General features: G+C 38.1%; 1 protein-coding gene across 1 annotated transcript; it reads left to right on the plus strand.

Moving 5' to 3' along the window:
• Positions 1-937: 937 nt before the first annotated feature.
• On the plus strand, positions 938-21,584 carry LOC139744778 (alkylglycerol monooxygenase-like). The gene is made up of 12 exons (XM_071655196.1): positions 938-1,054; positions 6,598-6,728; positions 7,713-7,864; positions 8,777-8,880; positions 12,992-13,087; positions 14,002-14,068; positions 14,678-14,743; positions 15,498-15,577; positions 16,893-17,027; positions 18,900-19,019; positions 19,681-19,763; positions 21,176-21,584. Exons 1-12 carry the CDS (start codon positions 938-940, stop codon positions 21,366-21,368), a joined length of 1,344 nt encoding a protein of 447 aa, XP_071511297.1. The 3' UTR covers positions 21,369-21,584.
• The last annotated feature ends 1,696 nt before the right edge of the window (positions 21,585-23,280 follow it).

The following is a 23,280-nucleotide window of genomic DNA, read 5'->3' on the forward strand; positions in this document are numbered from 1 at the left end:
TTATGGCTGTAGTAATAGAGGGGGCTTACAACTGCATGCATGTCAGCTCTTGGCCACCAGTACAATGTACTTTAATACAAGTAGAGTTCTATATCGGAATGCTTCCTTTCTTCATTTGAAATTGTGTAATTTACCACTGCCACTGGTATTTCTACATCCACTTTTACTGTTTGTGTAGCCGAGGGTTTCTGACACTTGTGTATTAACACGATGAATGATCTCGTATTTAATGAGAGTTGTGCACTGAAAAGTGAAAATTTTCTTTTTTTCTTCAAGCCTTGCTATTCTAACGTTATAAAGCATGCAAGTGAATAATATTCACTTGCATGCTTTATAACGTTAGAATGGCAAGGACATTTAAGACATATTATGTCTTAAATGTTACTTCTTTTTATACTGAATCGTAATGAAAGAGGGAAGGGCTATACAGGCCTGCACTATACTTTGACGTACCCATGCACACATTCGGCCTTCATACTAAACATGTTTAGCAGCTCGTGTCACATACATGCCGAATGATAATACCAAGTACCTGTTGATAGGAATGTAAGCCATCCAAGATTCCTCTATAGCATGCTGTCCAAAATTTGACCTATGGCTACATGTAACGAAACATAATGCATTGCGCACGGTCAAATTTTGGCATGGGAGGACGAATCTTGGTATGGGGACCGATATATGTGTGCATACACATACATTGAACAAAACATTAAATGATAAAAACAATCCTCTTCAAAATCTTTTCTATTTGCAAGCTTCAAGCTCGAAAAGCCCCTAATATTCCTGTGTTTCTAATTTGATCATGATGTCATTAGTTTTCAATGATTTTTATTTTGATTTGATAAATTTATTCACAACCCTTTCCATTGTCAGCAGATCTGCGAGGTTTGCCGTAAGAGTCTAGAGTGGAGGGGAAAACCTCGGCAATTGATGAATCATGGATCAAATCTTCAAAGTGGACGCATTGACGGGTACACGGCGGCTGTTCTATGCTGTGACACCCAACGAGACTTCTTTTCAAACTCTGGAAGAAGTGCCCCCTTACATTGTGGAGGTGAAATATAACTGATCTTGTTTCTTTTCTGGTTATCATACTGTATGGGAGACTTCAAATGAATTGTCATCTCTGTTAAAAGTAAATTTTCTCTAGCTCTTCTGTCTGCATGTGACTGTATATCAGGAAGCATAGAAATACACCGCCCCCCTCCCCCCGAAAACTGTCCAGAATGTGAGACATAACATCTAATTCGAAGCCTTCTTCATACGCTGTGCCTGGTATGTGGAAATTATATGTGAATTTGTTTGTTGTTGTTTATTTTTCATGATTAAGGAAGTTACCTCCCAAAAATGTTGTATAAATGAAAAGGCAACAACTCCTTGGTGGAAAAAAAAAGAAGGCTAACAGAAAAAAAAATAAGATAGGAGGCTTTAAATGTCATAACATCAACTACTGTGGCATCTTATTGGTATCTCACACACAAAAATGGCCCACAAATCATGTTACAGCTATGTTCTATAATGCATAGGTCTGTTTCCTGTTGAAATGCCAAATTGTCCATTTAATTAACAAGTGCTGTTGAATGTATTAGACTTACGAAACTCAAGACAACCTCTTAAATTACATGACTACATGTAGGAGCTAATGAGAGCACAATGGTTTGCCAAGCACTGCATGAATAGTCCTTAAGACAACCAACTTCTGCTGAATGGTCAATATTGTGTGGAATACTTCCATAGTAACTTGTTACAGAAATAAAAAGAAACAAATGGGAGTTTACACCTAAGCGTCTCCCTTTGAGGTCACCATTATTTGACAAGCAGTTTTCTTCTGCAGCTCTACTAGTTCCTCAAACTTTTCACAGGGTCAAAGCATTTTGAAGTCAACCCACTGTGGGTATCATAAGAGTTCTCTTATCAGTGATATATTAAGACATTCCTGTTATCTCTGTATGTAATTAAACAACTGACCTTTGCCCCTTGAGCGTCACTCTGCTTGCCAGTTAGAGTATTAGAGTGTTACAGCAGCTGTTTTCAATAGTCAAAAGCTGGCTGCAGTAGATTTATTAGTGCTGTGATGTCCTTCTAAAAGATCCACTATCTAATGAGCCTCATATGGAAAGAATCTCTTTTCTTGAACTATCTTGTTATGACTTGTGATGCAACGTTTCAAATCAACTGATGAGTGTGATTTGTAGGTGGTTGTGGTGATAAAGTCAGAACTTGAATGCAAGCCATGTTTACATTCTTGACAGTTATTATCACATGACTGAACGTAATCTGTAGGAGGAATTGATACTAATGTGTGGAAACCATTTCCTAAAAGTTCATTTGATTCTAATCTTGGGTTACATAGATCTATGTTATGACACCTTCAAACAAACATAGGGTAGACATGTTCAATCTCGTAGAGGGTATCAGACCTAAAGCAGGGCTGCACACTGGCGCCGGTCCGACGGTCAAAGACCGGTAAAAGTCACTGTTGGACCGGTAACTTTTCAGGAAATCCACAAGTTACCGGTCCGACATGACCATTAAAAAAAAAAGTATTGGTGGGGTCAGTAGAAAGAAAAAGAGCAGCCCCGACCAGGGAGAAACAGAATGCAAGATATCGCACTGTTCAACAAGTTTTACGCAAGTTTTCGTTTATGTCTACCGGTGCAATTTGTACAGTAAACATATTAGTTTTGAGCACTAGCAGTCGACCAGTTATTCGCGCTCGTTTGCGCATTTGGCGCTGCTCACGCACTGCCATGCAATGCAATACATGCAAAGCATGTACAGTGTATTTAGACTGCTTTTCGTTTGCTTGCGATCGGCGGTCATGCCAGACAAGAAACATTGATAGAAGCGCACGCATTTCTGGGTCATTTTACTCATGATTTTTTTAACGCAAGATTGATCCGATCCCGGCTTCGCAGCAGCGTGGCAGTTATGTTATAACTATAATTTGCTTGTGTCGATTTCTAGAAAAAGTAAAAAGACATTCGATATTCAGTGATACAGTAAATGGATCTGATTGCATTTATTTTCATTTTACAGTCATTTCACAAATGAATATTTTCATTCGTTCAGAATGGTCTCATAATGAAGATAGGCGCAAAAAGGATCACGAAATCGGCCCTTCCGTGTACTTTTTAAGAACGCATGCACAAAATGTGAAGAGAAAATACTAGGGAGAAAAAAATCATGAAATCATCGCAGTCCCGCTTACATATTTGAGGTAGAAATCGTCCCAAAAAGGATCATGAATTCGACCGGCCGCGTCGTATTTTTCAAAAGCTTACTCACGAAATGCGAAGAGATTATAGAGGAGAAAAAACAAAAACAAATAAAGGACACATTGAGTGAGTGCATCATAAAAGATAACAGCCGAATAACAATTCATAAAATCAACGCAATCCCGTTGAAATTTGAGGAAATAATAGGCACAAAAAGGATATTGAATTCAGTCCTGGGTATGCCGTGTTGGTTATCAAAAACGCATGCACAAATGCGACGAGATTATCGGGAGAAAATAAAAACATTTTTACCCTTCTGGTGCGTGCATTACAAAAGATTACATCCGAAGTTATACGCTATGAAATCGCCACAATCCCGCTGATATTTCAGGTAGAAAAAGGCGCAAAAAGGATCGTGAATTCGGCCGTGTCGTATATCTTTTAAGAACGCATGTACGAAATGGGAAAAGATTAGGTTTTGGCGCTTGCATCATATAGATTACAGCCGAATAGTAATTCATGAAAATTTTGCAATCCCGTTGGAATTTGAGTTAACAATAATAGGCGCAAAAAGAATCTCGAATTCGGCCCTGCATGTGCACTTTGAAAACGCATGCACAAATGCGAAGAAATTATCGACAGAAAAATAAAGAAAGCATTTTCAACCCTTCTGGTGCATGTATCACAAAAGATTACAGCCGAAATAATTAATGACATATCGCAATCCCGCTGATATTTGATAGAAATAGGCGCTAAAAGGATCGTGAATTCGGCCGTGACGTATAGGCATGTACGCAATGCGAAGTGATTATTGGGTGAAAAATACAGGACACATTTTTAACCCCTTTTGGCCCCTGCATCACAAAGATTACAGCCGAATAATAATTCATGAAATCATCACAATCCCGTTGAAGTTTGAGGAAACGATAGGCGCGAAAGAATCATGATTTTTTGGCCGTGTCGTATATCTTTTAAGAACGCATTTACGAATGCGAAGAGTTTATCGGGGAAAAATAAAGGACACATTTTCAACCCCTTTTGGCGCGTGTATCATAAAAGATTACATCCGAAGTCATACATGAAATCATCGCAATCCCGCTGATATTTGAGGTAGAAATAGGCGCAAAAAGGATCGTGAATTCGGCGGTGTCGTATACCGGTATATACCTTTCAAGAACGCATGTACGGAATGCGAAGAGATTATGGGGAGAAAAATAAAGAACGCATTTTCAACCATTCTAGCCAGTGCGTGCATCACAAAAGATTACATCCGAAGTAATTCATGAAATCGCCACAATTCGGCTGATATTTGATGTAGAAATAGGTGCTAAAAGGATCGTGAATTCGGCCGTGACATGTAGGCATGTAAGCAATGCGAAGTGATTATTGGGTGAAAAATACAGGACACATTTTCAAACCCTTTTGGCCCGTGCATCATAAAGATTACAGCCGAATGATAATTCATGAAATCATTGCAATCTCGTTGAAGTTTGAGGAAACAATAGGCGCAAAAAGAATCATGATTTTTGGCCGTGTCGTATATCTTTTAAGAACGCATTTACGAATGCGAAGAGTTTATCGGGGAAAAATAAAGGACACATTTTCAACCCCTTTTGGCGCGTGTGTCATAAAAGATTATAGCCGAAGTAATTCATAAAATCATCGCAATCCTGCTGATATTTGAGGTAGAAATAGGCGCAAAAAGGATCGTGAATTCGGCCGTGTCGTATACCTTTAAAGAACGCATGTACGGAATGCGAAGAGATTATGGGGAGAAAAATAAAGAACGCATTTTCAACCATTCTAGCCGGTGCCTGCATCACAAAAAGTTTCATCCGAAGTAATTCATGAAATCGCCACAATTCCGCTGATATTTAAGATAGAAATAGGCGCTAAAAGTATCATGAATTCGGCTGTGTGGAACATCTTTTAAGAACGCACTTACAAAATTCGAAGAGTTTATCGGGAAAAAATAAAGGACACATTTTCAACCCCTTTTGGCACGTGCATCATAAAAGATTACAGCTGAAGTAATTTATGAATCGTCACAATCCCGCTGATATTTGAGGTAGAAATAGGCGCAAAAAGTATCATGAATTCTGCCATGTGGTGCATTTTATAAGAACGCACTTACAAAATTCGAATAGTTTATCGGGAAAAAAATAAAGGACAAATTTTCAACCCCTTTTGGCGCGTGCATCAGAAAATATTACAGCCGAAGTAATTTATGAAATCGTCACAATCCCGTTAATATTTGAGGTGGAAATGGGCGCAAAAAGGATTGCGAATTCGGCCCTGCATGTCGTGTACCTTTCAAGACCGCATGCACAAATGCGTAAAGATTATCGGGAGATAAAGAACCCCTTGTTGCGCGTGCATCAGAAAATATCACAGCTAAACTAATTCATTAAATCGTCACAATCCAACTGACCACCAAGAGCAGGTTACGCAGCAAGTTCGTGCGCCAATGTTTAGAAAAAGTCACAAACGCATTTGATACAATCTGATTTTGTTCATTATCATTTTACACTGTAATTCACAAACAAACATTCTTATTTTTTCCTATTTTTTTAAAAATTTCTTGTGCAATAAACAATGCAAGTTTTACAAACAAAATATTAATCTGTAAAATGTACATGGGGGGGGGTACATCCATAAAAAACAAGAAAATAAGTTTGCAAGTCATTTAATGTTTTTTTAGGTTGTCGTTGTTGACCGGTAAATTTTCTGTTCGGACCGGTAAAAAATGGTAAAACGGAGTATTTACCGGTCCGACAGAGACAGGTTGGACCGGCAGAAAAAATGGGTTAGTGTGCAGCCCTGCCTAAAGTGTACCCTCACCTGATTTAGCCAGCCTGCCAAAGCCATACTGATTGTTTACTAAGGTATGGCCACTGTTGCACACAAATAGCTAAGGGGAGTAGCCATGCAGTAAGAGCTGACTGTCAGGTAGAGACCAAATAATGATGAAGTTTTCTGAAGGATTCAACAAGCCCCTCCCCCCTTCCCTTCCCCCCCCCCCCCCACCCACCCAGCACTACCCCTCTCTCACATCCCCAGACAACCTATACAGTTTTGTAAGTGCACACATTGTGGATTTTAAAGATAGGGATGTAGGGAGGAAGGTAGATAGATACATGTAGATAGATAGATAGATAGATAGATAGATAGATAGATAGATAGATAGATAGATAGATAGAACTGTGTGTACATTATGTGTGTGTATGTGTCCATTGTCATGGAGAAATACATAAAGGTGAAAAATGAAGAATGAGATTATCCCATGGCCTTCCAAGAACAGCGCTTCACTGTGGAATGATTGATACACATCGTTTATCTGACTTCCATACATGTTTGTTTGTTGCTTTTCATTCTGCAGGCCAGTCCATTTTTTGTGATTTCTGTTATCCTGGAAGAAATCATCCTGTGTCTGAAGGATCGTGGGAAGGATGACAGGTTTGCTGACAGCATTACCTCCATGACATCTGGCATGTTTCTCTTGGTGACAGGGTGCGTATCCACAAACTTGGATTCTTCATGCACTGTTCAACCAATTGTGACTATCATGAGGATGGGGTGGTGTAGGTTATTATTGTTATTATCCTCATTTTTAGTATTGCTGCCTCTACTGTACCACTTCTTTATTATTGCTACTCTTACTGCTACTGCTACTGCTACTCCTACTACTACTTTTAATTCTACTACTACTACCACTACTACTACTACTACAAGTACTACTACTACTACTACTACTACCACCACCACCACTGCCACCATCACTACCACCACCACTACTATTACTACCACCACCACCACCACCACCACTACTGGTACTACTACTACTACTACTACTACTACTACTACTACTACTACTACTACTACTACTACTACTACTACTACTACTACTACTACTACTACAGTGTACTACTACTACTACTGTTGTGGTTGTTATTAGTCTTATTATTTTTTTGTTCTTGTATATTGTTGGTGATGGTGATGGTGGTGTTCCTGGTAGTCAAGATCATCATCATGATTGATATCATTATCAATTTAAGGCGCATGCCAGGGTGTAAAATCCATTATGCATTGACCAATACTGACCCAACCCCCAAGAGAAGAAAGGAATAACCCCTTCCATTTGGCCCCTCAGAAGTGGAGCTGGTGTACATCTGCACCCCCACTGACTAGGGATATGAACACACTGATGAACATACAATTGATCATATTATAACCACATAATCTCTTCCCCCTGCTAGTTGCTGCAGAGATTGCAAGGCATTCTTTTAATCTCCCATTCTCTTCAAATTATCCACTCAGCATGTTGAGTCAGTGATATTGTAATCACTTGACAGGATGTAAAAGTCAACATTAACCCATTGAGGATGGACTGATTTTGCTGCAACATGGATATCCCATAGACACCTGCCCAAGTATACTTGGGACTCGTCCTCAACAGGTTAAAGTGACACTATTGGTTCTCCTTCATTCCTCTAGAATTTTTACAAAGACACTGGAGCTTGGAGGCTACATCTACGTCTATGAAAACTTCCGCCTCTACGACTTACCGTGGGATAGCCCCTGGACTTGGCTCATATGCTTCCTTGGCATTGACTTGGGCTACTACTGGTTCCACCGCATGTCACATGGTCAGTATAGTTATTCTATCAGGGTCCAGGAGTTTCTCATCTGTGAATGTTGATGATAACATTGTGCTACATTTGGGATACTTATGTGATTCCTTTAAGGGGAAGTTTCCTCAAATATGTATTGATTCAGAGAATGGAACAAGTGAGCATAACACTTGGTGAAAATTGTTGGAAATTGAACAATCCATTCAAAAGTTACAAATTTTAGCAACTTTTATGAATGCCATAATTATGTGTCCCCCTGTAGATGGAAACTTAACTACAATTGGAACAAAAATGAAACTCAAAAGCATTAGTTTACTGTAGGATATCATAAGAGCACTTGACGGAGCTCTTTCAGAAGGCATAGAAAACAATATTACCAAATATCCTAGTAGCATATCAAGGGAATGGATTGTTTGCATAGAAAATTCAAATAAGTTACATTAATTCTGTCAACAATGAAGATATAGTAGCTTGAAAATGAACTCATTTGTGGCTAAAATTTGCCAACCAATGTAAGTTTTGCGTGAACAACTTTTACTATATATTTATACTGTTTAATAGGCATTAATTATTTGTAGCATATTATAAAAGTGGATATTTTCGTTGGAGTACTTGTTTTAGGGGCTCAGCCGAGTAAGATGTATTTCAGGTGATTTTAATTCCCTGTAATCAAGATATCAATTACTGGAACATATGGCAAGCAAAAAATTTTGCATGCTTTTAGTGTCGCGCTAGTTTCTGGTTGCACAAAAATTTAAACACTGCGAAAATTTCCACTTTTACACTAGCGTCAACCCTTTGCAATATTATTTGACATTTTCTACATTGCCAATTTGCTGTGATCAGTGATTTTGGGCATGGCTGTGAGCATTATACTGCAAGTACTGCTCATATTTCAAGCGAGTTCTGATGTCCTCATGCTTGCAGAAGTTAACATCATGTGGGGAGCCCACCAAGTCCATCATAGCTCCGAGGAATACAACTTGACCACAGCCCTCAGACAGTCCATATTCCAGAGATGTTTTTCTTGGGTAAATCAGGATTCAGGGTTCCCTCAATATTGAAAGAAAAGAGAGAAAATTATACATCTATATTATGACTTTAACTCAGACATATTGGTGAGGTTCCATTTCACTATGTAACATGTGATGCCAGAACGATGTTTTACAACCAAAAAGCAGCTGTAAACTGATTTCTACAGTACTCCACTAATGACATGCCCTTAAATTGGCAATGCAGTGCTTAGATGCAGGTGATCAATGCAAAGGGCTGGATGGTATTCATTATTTTTAGAAAAAACATTTGTCTGCAAGCTTCATGTTTGAAAAAAAAAAATCTGGTTAATGCTTCCTACTTCCTACTTGTTAAGTATGAAATCATATTTTAGACAACAGTTGTAGAGCTCTTCTTCCAGGAGGTCACTTTTGTTGTCAATTTAGTGCCTATCTTGAAGAAATCGGGATTGAGATAAACTCACTCGTATAATTTGCAGAAGTAAACATCTTGTGGGCGGCACACCAAGTCCACCACAGCTCTGAAGAATTCAATCTGAGCGTCGCCCTCAGGCAGTCAATTCTCCAACGCTTTTCGTGGGTAAAACATCGTTCGGCATTCGCTACCAATGTACCCTCCCAGCTCTCATCTTGTGACTAAACTTATATCTATTCTCTCTCTGCCCTGTCAGTGTGACGTTTTCCCATCGACTGCCCCGATCTTTCATTCCCAACCCTTCATATTCCTTTATGATCCTATCATATATAGTGTCATGTTTGAAATGTAATCTTGTAATAAAATTGTATGTATACAGACCATTGTGTCCATAACTAAATTTGGTACATTGGTTCAATACACATGGGCAGCACAGGTACTTTACTCTAGATGACATTTCATACATTGGATTTGTGATATGTGTTGGATTGAAGGTCCCAACAGTCAGTGAATTTGCAAACAGTTTCTGTCCCTGTCATTCCATGACTAATATGGCACAAAGGTTGTTGTTTTTTTTCATCATTCACTAAGAGTTTAAGTCTGATCACTGGTCATCAGCGATCCTTCGGCAGACAGGGGGCATCCATCTGCGATGAGAGTGGTGCCACGTCTCCTCTCTCATCCCCGCCCCTCCTCACTCCACCATCCTTGTCGCCATGACAATCTTTCCATCTTCTGCCATACATACACAGAGGTTAACTTAATGTGGGCGGCCCACCAGGTGCACCACAGTTCAGAAGAGTACAACCTCACCACAGCCCTCAGGCAGTCCTTGTTCCAGCGATGCTTCAACTGGGTAAAGAAGAAATTTCCAGAAAGAATCCAGAAATTTTTAAAGTTACAACAGAAAGCCCAGCACCATATTTTGGCAGCAGCTTACCAAGAATGAATGGATTAATTTTGTAATCCATAGCCAAGGGCATAACGTCCTGTGTAAAATCACCCCCTCCCCCCCCCAAAAAAAAAAAAAATAATAATAATAAATAAATAAATAAGAATAAAATAATAATAATAATAAAATAAAGTAAAATAAAATAAAAATGAAAAAATAAATTGGCAGCCAGATATGTCACCTAATTCCAGTCAAGTGCAAAAAAAAATATTTGTCAACTGTGCTGCTGCATGACTTCAAACTCTTGCATAGAATCAACAAATTCTGCTGAAGTTTTAGGATTATCTTTTTTCCCCTAAATGCCCTTGCAAGCAACTGTGGGATATACTCTTGTTTCTTGAAGGATATCATCCCCTCAGATGATTAGCATTGGTAGATAACCCTTATTTCTTTCATTTCTACCACACCTTAAAATAAGATGTTCATATGGCAATATTATATCTCTGGCAGCATTTCACAAACATTCCATGAATCAAGGTGTGATTTCACGGAGCACACAAACAATTTGCGAAGGATGCGAAAGACAAAATCCAACATTCGGAAAAGTTTTTCTCGGAATGTGTTGCGACAATGAAGTCGAAAACTACTCTTGCGCAATTTGTGCGAAGTTTCCACGACGTATGTGCGAATGTCGTGTGTATCATTGCTAAAGTACAGCATGTTACTTACATGAAGAACGTGCGACGGAAATGCGAACAACGAAACATTTCCAATAATCATGGGAGAAAATGTACCCAAGGAGAGGTGGAAGCTGTCTTGAGTTGATCTTTTTTTCTTTCCTCCATTTCTCCTGTCTTTTTCTCTATTTCTCTATCGTGTGCTTTCCTACATTTTTTTTTTCCTTCGGACCTATCTCCACTAGTAAAGCATTTGATTTTTTTTTTGCAGTTCCTCCAACACATAATCTCTAAAGTTCAAGTGAAATTTTACATACTTTGAATTAATCTTAAGTGTATTCTGCGATTTTTTTTGTATATCAAACACTTCTTTCTCTTTGCTAGTCTTTATTTATTATTTTTTTTGCTATAGTGGTTAATAATTGTTTCATGTTTAAATGTATGCTACGATTTTTATTTGTAGAAAACGTATAGGTCATACATCCCCCAAACGTGCGCTAAACGTTCGCGAGAGTGTCTCAAAAGGTACACGAACAGTTTGCGATTACGTCGTAAAATGATCGGAAAATCTTCGCAGATTTCGTGTAACATACGCGAGACATTCTCCAAAGATTCAAAGTCTGATTGGGGTTTCACGAACATTTTGCGAACATCGCGCATGTCTTGCGAAGGTCTTGCGCATATGACGAGGCTTTAAAGACACTTTGGAGAACAATTCAAGAGCAAATCACAACCAAGTGTGCGGAAAAGGTTCGCAAAAAATGTCAAACTTTCTTGAAATTCTCGCCAAAGTTAAAACGACATTCGCGAACAATTGACGACGCTTCCGAACCCTCACGTTCGTTTGGCGATCTTTTGCAGACTAAAATACGAATGCTGGATTTTGCCATTCGCGTCCTTCGCAAATCGTTCGCGTGCTTTGTGAAATCACACCTTAATGAAGATACATCTGTATTTGTGTCCATGATTACAATGGTAATACAGCAAAATATTAAGTAGTTTATCATCTGCCTGCATTCTCTGTAAGCCTTTCAGCTATTAAAAAGATTTCTCTTATTTTGGTGACCTTGGATTATTGGCACCTTTGGTAGTAAAATTTAGGGTCACAAGTCACCATTCATTAAGAGTTTTAGTGGCACAATTGTTTATTCCCGACCATCCACACATATCAACTAATATTACTTTCTTTCAATCACAAACATACTTACGCCACGGCCCACAAAGAATGCCAGGAGCATAATGTTTTGGTGTCACCGTATTACTTTTCTCTCAGTCTCAAGGATTTACATAACATGGACACCCATTTGAGCAGAATTACTTTGTGTGAAAGGATTTGCCACTTAGAATATATTTACCTATGATTTGCATTTATACATATGAAGGGGTCATGATCCTTACCCTTCGCTCTAACCTCCGTGAAAATATCATATTTGAATTCAACCAATAAGATGGTAAAAAATGCATGCATTCATGTTTTATTAATGTACAATGTATGGACTTTCCAAACATTTAACACTAACAGCGATTATCTCAAAATGATCATTGTGTGGGTTAGCACTATATTGCACCGACCCCTTCATATGTTTGTATAATTACCTATTTATGTGATTACATATATAATATGTTTATATAATTACATATTTACTTTCCACCAGCTCAGGCCAGCCATTCTCACATTTTAGTCAAATATAAAATGTAGTGCCATGTACTTGTTCAGCATATTGGACACTTACCCACACTGCCTGCTCGTGCAGGTTACAAATACTAGTATTCATTTACCTTTTTCTTCCTCTCCAGTATTGCACAAAACTATATCTCAGTACTGACATTTTGTGAGCCAGTGGAATGTATTCTTTAATTCATGGCATTGAATTTGAAGTTGAATAGAACACTTATGGCATGATGGATCAAAAGGATATTCATGATGTGAAAAAATTGGACATTTGGAAGAGATGCTTTGCCCTCCATGATGGGGTTATATAATCTTCTTCCATGGACAAGTTGGATCTTTATTTTTTGATAGACGTACTGTAGGTTCTAGTTGGAGAGTCAAGTAGCACTACTAATACTATGCTGTCCCCTTCTGCGATTGATGAATCATTGAGGAATTTTAGAATTTGTTTCCTCATGTTGCCTTGTCAACAGGCCTTCTACATACCGCTAGCATTCTTTGCCCCACCCTCATCGATGCTGGTTCACTCACAGTTCAACACCATTTACCAGTTCTGGATCCACACAGAGGTACCTTACATGTCCCACTCTTTATCCTTGCTTTTGCTTTTCAATTGTAAACATAAAAGTATTTTAGAAGTAGTAGCCCTCACAACCATTCTGATGATCTACTAAATCTCATACAGATATGAGAGAAATTGCCAATCATATTTGTCTTTCCATGTGTGTGTGTGTGTATGTGTGTGTGTTTGTGTGTGTGCAACACTGTTAGGTTATTTCTGTAGCCTTATAAGATGGAAAGGTAAAATTTCCCTTATATTCTGGCTGTTAATCACAACCTCTGGTAATGTTCTTTGAGTTTGATTGATCAGTAATATGTATAGATAAGCACTAGGCATAAAAAAGGACTTGATCTGTGGAAATAATTTAGCAGATAGAGTTTCAAACCAACATTCAGTTCGTATATAAAACAGAAGGTATTTTTATATCACATGAACAGGAAGTACGGTACATAAATCAGGGAAGGATGAAATGAATCATGGGGGAAAATAGTTATTTGAGTAATGCCCAATATCATTGTTATTGCATACAATGCTCACATTATAAGAGTTTTTTTTTCTTGTTTTTACCAGCTACAATGTATAATGTCTCTAACCGCATGTTCTTATTCTCATGTTTAATCAATTTGTAAAAATTTTCTTTTAGTTCAAAGTGTCTATCCATTCAATAGGGTGCTCACTTTAATAGGAATTGATCACTTATAATATTCATGGATTTGTGTGTAAATATCACCTTTAAATTTCTCTTTGAAACATGAACTGCTCTCCATCAGTTTACTCTATAGACATGTTCAAATCAGCACCCAGCTTTTTCGTGTATTGAAGTGCTACGTTATTCATTCCAGCAGTGGTCTTAGATGTGTCGTCTGCCTTTTTAATTGTGATGCTATCTTTGCAACTTCTTTTCTTTCCATTCTGGTGTAGCTTATCAGAGATCTTGGACCACTGGAGTACATCCTCAACACACCTAGTCATCATCGTGTCCATCATGGTGAGGACACTATCATTAATCAGCTTTCTCTTTCAAGATCCTAACTCTTTGATTATCAGTTTGCTAGTGATGAATGATATTTAGCCACCATTTAATTTGTGAATCCAATGGATAGGACCGCCATTTTAATGGCATCATGTTACAGCAAAATTTTGGAGGCATTGTAATTTGTCTGTTAAGTGGGACAAAATGTTGCTAAAACAGGACCGTTGGTTGACAACCTATTAAAGAGTAGAACTTTTGTCACGATTAAAGAAATTTGCATTTCTATAAAACAAGATATTTGTGTGGCATAAAATTTTTGCCAATTGGAGCTGACTGCCTTTTTTGCAGCATGAAATTGTTGTGAATTGCTACTAGCATTCAATTCATATAATGTACACGAGAACTTCCATATGCATTTTGATTTCACGAATTTCAGCTCTCACAAAGTTAGAATAAGTGCAAACATTTCTGGTTTTACAGTAATATTTTGCTAGCTGTAGAAAGTTGAAAGCTTGAATGCCTGTAGATCCAAATAAGCTTTGCAAATAAATACAATTTTGGTTGAAAAGTCATTCACAAGCTTCTTACATAGAGGTGTTTCCTTATTCTGTCTGCAACGTTCAGGTCGGAATCGCTACTGTATTGACAAGAATTATGCCGGGACCCTCATCATATGGGATAGAATGTTCGGTGAGCAACTCCAGAAACTTGATTAGAACTGGAAACGTTTAAGATCTCTAACATTTCTGCTATTTTAAATCTGTCAGTAGATAACAGTGGAATGTGTAACTGATGTCATATTGACATTTTTACAAGTACTAGACTGATTGTATACACCATGCAAATGTTAAAGGTATAGATATGATAGATTTCTGAACATTTTTTTATATAAATTATTCAAGTATGCTGTCAATGCAAACATTGAATTCTTTTTTTTTGGGGGGGGGGGGGGGGGAGGGTCAGTTTTCCATGATTCTGCACAGTACTTTAATGATTACGTGGCTGCATGCATGAAAGACCACTGAAATGTTAATTACTTTCTTGATATAGAACAGATATATATATCACATGTTTTGCCCTATGATAAATGTGTCTTGTGTATTAGCATTCTTTTCCACTCAAAGTGCTGTGGATCATGTTTATTACCTGTAAAAGTAGGTACAGTGCACTCCCGGTCATAACGAACATTGTTATAACGGAATTCCGGCTACAGCCAAGTAAAAATTCAGGCCCCAACATTATCAGCTTTGTATTTTCTATCGTTTACTTGTTTGATTATAACAAAATTTTCGATACAACGAAAGAAAACTTAATTCCAAGGACTTCATCGTAACAAGAGTCTACTGAATATGTTAGATGACTTCGGCAGTCTTATATGTACTAAGTCTGATGTGTCAGACTATTCAGACTGTTTCTGTGTCTCTCTGTTGCTCATGTTATGCAGGAACATTTGAGGCTGAGAGTGATCCCGTAGCCTATGGTCTAACTCATCCTATAACAACTTACCATCCGTTTGAAGTCCAGGTATATTTTTTTTTTGCATGTACGTAACAGATCCCGTACTCATGAATATTCTTGTAATTGCAGTACTTGTTGTCCCCACCGAACGAGTTCGAGCAGGGGACTATGAAACGGGCTCCGTACGTGTGTGTGTCCGTGTGTCCGTCCGTCCGTCTGTGCGTCCGTGTGTGATAAAAATGTTCAATTTGCTACTTCTCTGTCATTTATGAGCCAATTTTGATTCTGTTTGCTTTATATGATAGCACTACATGGGAGCTTTGAAACTTCTACACAGAATTTCAGTTGTGACCTTTGACCTTGACCTTTGACCTATATTGTACATTTTGCTTCAAAATGCTACTCCTTCGCCATTTCTAACCCGATTTCGATTCCGTTTGCTTTATGTGATGGCACTAGGTGAGGGCTTCAAAACTTCTACTCAGAATTTTGACCTTTGACTTCTTTGACCTTTGACCTTGATTTTTGACCTATATTGTACATTTTGCTTCAAAATGCTACTCCTTCGCCATTTCTAACCCGATTTCGATTCCGTTTGCTTTATGTGATGGCACTAGGTGAGGGCTTCAAAACTTCTACACAGAATTTTGACCTTTGACTTCTTTGACCTTTGACCTTGATTTTTGACCTATATTGTACATTGGCTACAAAATGTTACTCCTTCGCCATTTCTAACCCGATTTCGATTCCGTTTGCTTTATGTGATGGCACTAGGTGAGGGCTTCAAAACTTCTACACAGAATTTTGACCTTTGACTTCTTTGACCTTTGACCTTGATTTTTGACCTATATTGTACATTGGCTACAAAATGCTACTCCTTCGCCATTTCTAACCCGATTTCGATTCCGTTTGCTTTATGTGATGGCACTAGGTGAGGGCTTCAAAACTTCTACACAGAATTTTGACCTTTGACTTCTTTGACCTTTGACCTTGATTTTTTACCTATATTGTACATTTTGCCACTAAATGCTACTTCCGGCGGGGACATATGTTACGCACCGCGTAATTTCTACTCTTCCTTGTGAACTATGTGACAGTTGTCATGTAATTTTATTATTGAAAATTTACACAGATGTACTATATAGCCTGTTTCTTCATCTTGTTATATGTGTTGTATAAGATCAAGAGGGGATGGCAGGATCACATTGCACATTTGTCATGTGGTCCCACTGGGTCTCAGACCTTGGAGGGCTTGATTGTAGGCAGGCATGCTACGAGCAGATCTATCTCTGTGCTTATCCTTTTTAATGCATTCCTGCGATCTTTTTGAATTTAAGACAGAACAAAATTAATGTTTGGTATGTTTTGTGCTTGTTTGTAGCTCTGCCATCTCAAGTACATGTGGACCACATTCTGGTCGATGCCGGGCATTTGGAACAAGATCTGTGTCATCATCAACGGACCGGGTTGGGCCCCAGGAAAACCCAGGACTGGACTTATTGAAGACATTCCAGATGTAAGACAAGCTCTGTAGAGTATTTTCAACTGATTGACAAATTGCCCTTCGAGATGTAGATAAGCACTGATTATCCTGTGTTTCAGTACAAGTGTAGTAGCCATGATATTAAAAAAATCATGGGTGAGTGTGTATGCTCCTGATTTTATGTCAAGGCTGTTACAAAAGCACTTAATAATAAGTGCTTATTTACCTTGATGAAGGGCAATTTATCAATCAGTTGCAATAAAAACAACTCAACGCAAGAATTAATGAGCTTGAGTCGTAAGCTGACTTCTCCATAACAGACAAAGTGGTATGCAAGTTGTATCACGTTGTTTGATGATTATTAAACCAGAAAGCATAGGAAGACATGCCCTGCTAAAGCCAGTATTCTCTTAAACATCTTCAACAGTGTTGGATTTATTGAGTAATGTGGTACTGATCTGATCGTGTGTGATTTCTTTTTCATTGGTAAACAAATTTGCTCACATCAGTGAGGTATATAATATGTATTTGTTATGTGATTTTTTTTTTATTCTGAAGTCTTTTGTACCTGCTTGTTATCAGACTGGGGCAATTTCAGTACAATGTCTGTAAAACGGAATAGGAAACTTTTTGTGATTGTGTCAAAAACTGCTCTGTAACAGAATGGGCCATTGTATGTTTAAGTTTAAATTCTTGTATTCCAGATTTAATAATTGTCATTGATGTGAATTGATTTGAAAATGATCTATCATGATAAGAACAGCAACTCATGAATATTTTATCATGATAGGTTTGTAGAAGAGGGTCTCCAAATTGCACAAAGTAGTGGAAAATGAAACATTGTTTTGTTTTGTTTGTACATTTTCAACAGCTACTGTACATTGATTTTGAGTTCTTATGTTACTGTTTTGAAGTTGAGTTTATTTATACCCCCGCCAAACGAAGTTTGAAGGGGGTATATAGGAATCAGCGGACGGTCGGGCGGTCGGGCGGTCGGTCCGTTGCAAATCTTGCGTCGCGAACTACTTCCTCAGTTTTCAACCGATTCCCATAAAACTTGGCACAGATGTGTGCCTTGGGTTGTAGATATGCAAGACGTATTTTTTGACAGTACCCAAAAGTACGTTGCCATGGTAACGGCATATTATGGGCAAAAATGGGTACAAATCTTGCGTTGCGAACTCCTCCCACAGTTTTTGATCAATTTTTATGAAATTAGGTACAGATTTTCATCTGAATATGTTAATGTGCAAGACACATATTTCCGCAGTGGCAAAAAGTGCGTTGCCATGGTAACGGCATGTTATTGGTAAAATATAGGGCAAAATGCTTCATGGCAAAACTGCTTCATCAGTGTTCTTCCAATTCTCATGGAATTCATATTGAATGTTTGTCTTAGGATATAGGTCAGCATGACACATTTCTTGACAGTGACAAAAAGTATGTTGCCATGGTAACAGCTCACATATTATGAGCCAAAATGATGGAAAATTTTGTGTGGCAAACTACTTCCTCAGTTTTTGCCCAATTTCCATGAAACTTGGTACAGATGTGTGCCTTTGGTTGTAGATGTGCAAGACGCATTTTTTGACAGTACCCGAAAGTACGTTGCCATGGTAACGGCATATTAATGGCAGAAGATCAAGGAAAGATCTTGCGGATTTAACTACTTCCTCAGTTTTTTGACCAAAGCTTATGAAATGTTGTTTTGACCAAAGCTTATGAAATGTTGTTTGGCGGGGGTATAACCAGTCGCTGTAGCGACATTTCTAGTTTTTTTCTGATATCGATGCATTTTAGTATGATATTGTGATTGTGACAAAGTATTGATTTTGACTATTCAGTTGTAAGAATGAGTCACTAAAGGGAATATAACAGTATCATTTGATTCGTCTTTCACGACAGGTATGTGGGCCTGAGCTAAACAAATATCGGACGCCAATACCACGCTGGCTCAAGGCCTACATTTCTGTGCACTTTCTCATCAATCTACTCCTTGTGAATCTTTACTTGTCTGCCTATAAGGTCAGTAGCCACACTCGTCTGTTTTTCTTAATTATCTGGCAGTTTAAGATTTTATACTATGTTTACACCATTTTTCCGGCAGCCATGGATGGCAGTTACGTTTCAAGCTGCCATGGACAAAATGGGATGGACATGAGACAACATGGGGGATAGGATGGGCAAACATGACAGGCAGTGATTGCCATGGATGCCTTGTCAGAGGTTCAAAACTGTCGATAAAAATTTCCACGGCAGTCACGGAGCTGAAGAGAAACCTATTAGGCCGTAGTAAAACGGGGTAATTGCAACAAAACGTGACAGCACGTAATAGACAACTTGAGGGTGGTCCGAAGTGGGACGCGATGGGAAATGTGTAGTCTAGCCTGACCAGATGCGGAGAGAACAGCATCTGAAAGCTACATGTTCACTGCAGCAAGGGTACCCCCATAACAAATTAGGATATTGAGAGGGAAAAATAGGAGAATATCCCACCTGTCCACAGCGGCAAATAATAGAGATTGCAGCCTATATCCACACACTGTGATTCAGAGATTGGGTTATTTGTTTAGCTATACAATGAACGTTGTATAATAGATTCATAGATTCATGTAGTCTGTACCAACCTATCCACTTACAAATCATTTTTTTATCTCTCCCTCTCTTTATTAATTGTGAATTAAAGGGGCTGTCACAGCTCCATGCGATCCTGGGAATGACCTACAACATATTCACCTTCACCTGTATTGGGATGCTCTGTGACCTCAGGTAAATCTACATTGCATGTGTGTTCTCTTCGTAGTACTTATGTTGGAATAGACAATGTGAACACTATAGAAATTTGTACTAGAATTTAAGACAGTTGGAGAGTGCAACCACCAATTCCATAGGACAACTAATGCCTAACAACTGTGTACCAGGTAACCAGGTATGCAACTTTTAAGCAAAATCCTGGATCAGGCTCCAGATCACAAAAGCTAATCACTAGTTCCTGGGTGACCACTAGGGAACTTCTCACTTTACATGCATTGACATCATGATGAGAATTTCAATAATTGAAAATACCTCTTTATATTTGATACTTACATACAGGGGAAACTCGGTATAACGAACACTGCTATAACGAGATATCGGTTATAACGAGGAAATTTTCTCGGTCCCAAATTTCCTTCCACACAAGTCTATGTAAAATGCTACTCTTATAGCGAGATCGGCTATAACGAAATAACTGCTATAACGAGATAAATTTTGTGACTTCCAAACAAAGAAAAACATAGTAAATCAAACCTGCTATAGCGAGGTAAAGCAAAATGCCTTTGGTAAAGCTTTACTTCGCTGGTGCTATCATCTTCCGAGATTGTAAAGCTTGATGCGCCAAAAACTGTCTTGTACACACATAATCATTTTCTTCAATGGACTCCAGCTAGCACTGCATGTTGTACGTGTGAAGTGTGTGTGTGCACGCACACTGATACATGCAGAAAATATGGTGGGACGGCCATATGTATACATGACATCATCATGACGTTTAGCAGGTGTGAGGCAATCTGATGCTGTGATTGGCCTTCTACTTGGGGAATTCCCCGTCTTCACACAAACGCAGTCATAATGTACATACAGAATGTGTCACATACGCACACAGCATTGTGCAGACCATATTCAAGCTTTCCACACAACACACACCCATACGATAACCATGCACATACTAATCCACAGACGATCTTGATACAATCGCAAGCTATATAAATTTACAAATTCAAACATCTACAATTAATAAGAAACACATTCTTGATATTGGATTTCCTTGGCAAAAACATCTTCTTACCCATAAAGGTGAGTAATTCCCTCGCACACAATACAACTGTATCAAGTTTTCAGTATTGATTGAAATATGGGTAGTCCCACATGTGCAAATTAATGTCATTATTTTATGCCTTCTTTTATGCCTACTGATATAACGAGATATCGGCTATAACGAGGAAAATGACTCGGTCCCGACCATCTCGTTATATCGAGTTTCCACTGTATAATAAAAATCAAATGAAAAATATGTGAATGATTTCATTTTTTTTTTGTCAGTATGTGATCCCCAACTACAAAATAATTGAATTATTACACCAGGTGGTGTAAAAGGAAACATGTTCCTCTCATAGATGAGTTTTTGTATACCCTTTGTCTAGGCCGTGGTGGAACGTGTTAGCTGAGATGGCCCGCTGTGCCGGCGTATTTGCGGTGACGTCGCTGGCCATCCACAACAAGGTGGAACCAGTGGAGGCCTACTTCATCGTCCAGGTTATCTTTGCTCTTTCTCTTCTTTTCTGGCTCCTGAGAGTAGGCTCTGTGCAGGAGACTGCCAAGCAGAAGGCCTCATAGATGGATACTGTATACACCAAATATTTCGCAAGGTTTTTATTTTCGCGAATTTCACGAGTCGGGTGCTATTCGCGAAATTAAACACATGCGAAAATATTGACTCTAATCAAGCTATGAATGTGACGTACACATATACATTTCTCCATTCGGTACAGGACTCCGTGATCGCGAATTTAACCACACGCAAAATCGTCGGGAAGTTCTGATTTGCGAAAATTTAGGCTCGCTATTAAAGTATAAGGCATTTCCAGTATTCTAGTGCCCTACTTTAATTCTTTCCTTCACTTGCTCATCAGGCAAGTAAAATCATCAGTTTTCACATTTGTACTTGGCCGCAAGAGATAAGTACTTGCCCCAAATATCACCAATGTATTAATAGACCTGAGGAGCTTCTGATTATTGTAGTAAAGTCAAAATTGTACTTGCTCGATGGGGCAAGTAATATTTAGCATTTTTGTATTGTCACTTGCCCTTCATACAATTCCATATTACTTTTTTACCTCTTTTATTCTTGTCTGTGTAATAGCAGTCATAACTGCCTTTTTTGAGACAGTATTTACCATTTTTTATGAATTCTGATTTAATATCCTCATTGATGCAAAGTGTGTTTCAGACAATAACTGTATAATTGCATAGTTAGTGCAAAATCAGTTATCAAAATAAACTGTGTCATTAAACACTGCTTTGTAGTAAATTAAGTGAGATTTTATTTGGATTTGGTCATGTATTTCTTTTTATGCTGATATTTAAAGATGTTCATGAAGTTAAAGATGGTCTTTGCACTCTCTCATGGAGATTCAGCCCAGCTGAATTCCAGAACTCCAGCTAGAATGGATGACACAATGTGATCTCTGCAGTTTGATACCTTATTTCTTGACTTTATACCAGCAAACATGAATGTGCCTTTCTGGTTCTGATTCATAAGAATCGTCCTAACACCAAAGTGTGCCATTCCATGTAGATAATGTTGTGGCTGTGTGCTCTATTGTTTTCCAAGACAAGATTCTCACCATAAGCATGTTGAACTGACAATGTTTTAAAATGGAACATTCTAAAGCATTGATATTGGTTTCAATAAGCAGGGTAAAGTGGAAAAGAACATTAGAAATATATTTACAGTCAGATATGATACATGTTCTCTCAAAAGACTGATGTTATCTGATAATTGTAACAACTACATAATATGCAAATTAAATGAATGTAAATGTGATCACTTCACAGTTCTTCTATTGACTTGTATGTATGAAGATACCAAAGAAAATCTTTTTTTTTTTCTTAATCAATTAGGCGACTACACTATTATGCAACTTATAGTTCATCCTTTTTGAATAAAGTTCTTAGTGGAAACTCAGTGAAGATTATTATACCAGTAAATGGGAAACTTGTGATGTGATGACATTATCATAACCTCATGTGGTCATACAGCATATGTGTGGATGTTTTGTCATACATAGTCCATATCCTTTGTGCCTTTGGTACACAGTGTGAAGTATATTGTACTAGACTAAACTGCATGTAAGCCTACGGTCAGTTTATGGTCTGCCTGTGTCACATGTATTATTTCTGGCAATTGATTCTTTTTTCATGTGTTTTGCATCAGGGTATTCAAAGATAACTCACAAATTATAAAAATTATAATTGGTTCTATCAGAACTTGAGTCAACAGAGTCATCTGTAGTTGTGTGTGTTTGTTTATTTCATACCTATTGTACCATTTCAGTTGGACCAAGCGTTTGCATGACAAAGATAAAGATATAAGTAGCTGTAAGCTCCAATATTATTTTGCCCAATTGTAGACCAAGAATACTATACTTTTGTGTAAATTCAGGAAGGCTATTGTCGTGAAATCCTCCAATTATCACTTTGAGTGGTTGTTTTTACATTTCAAGATTTTGTGATTTTTGTATTAAGC

Source organism: Diadema antillarum, unplaced genomic scaffold (genome assembly GCF_040938485.1).
Source record: "Diadema antillarum isolate AM-2024a unplaced genomic scaffold, OU_Dant_1.0 seq00001210_RagTag, whole genome shotgun sequence".
Lineage (NCBI taxonomy): Eukaryota > Metazoa > Echinodermata > Echinoidea > Diadematoida > Diadematidae > Diadema > Diadema antillarum.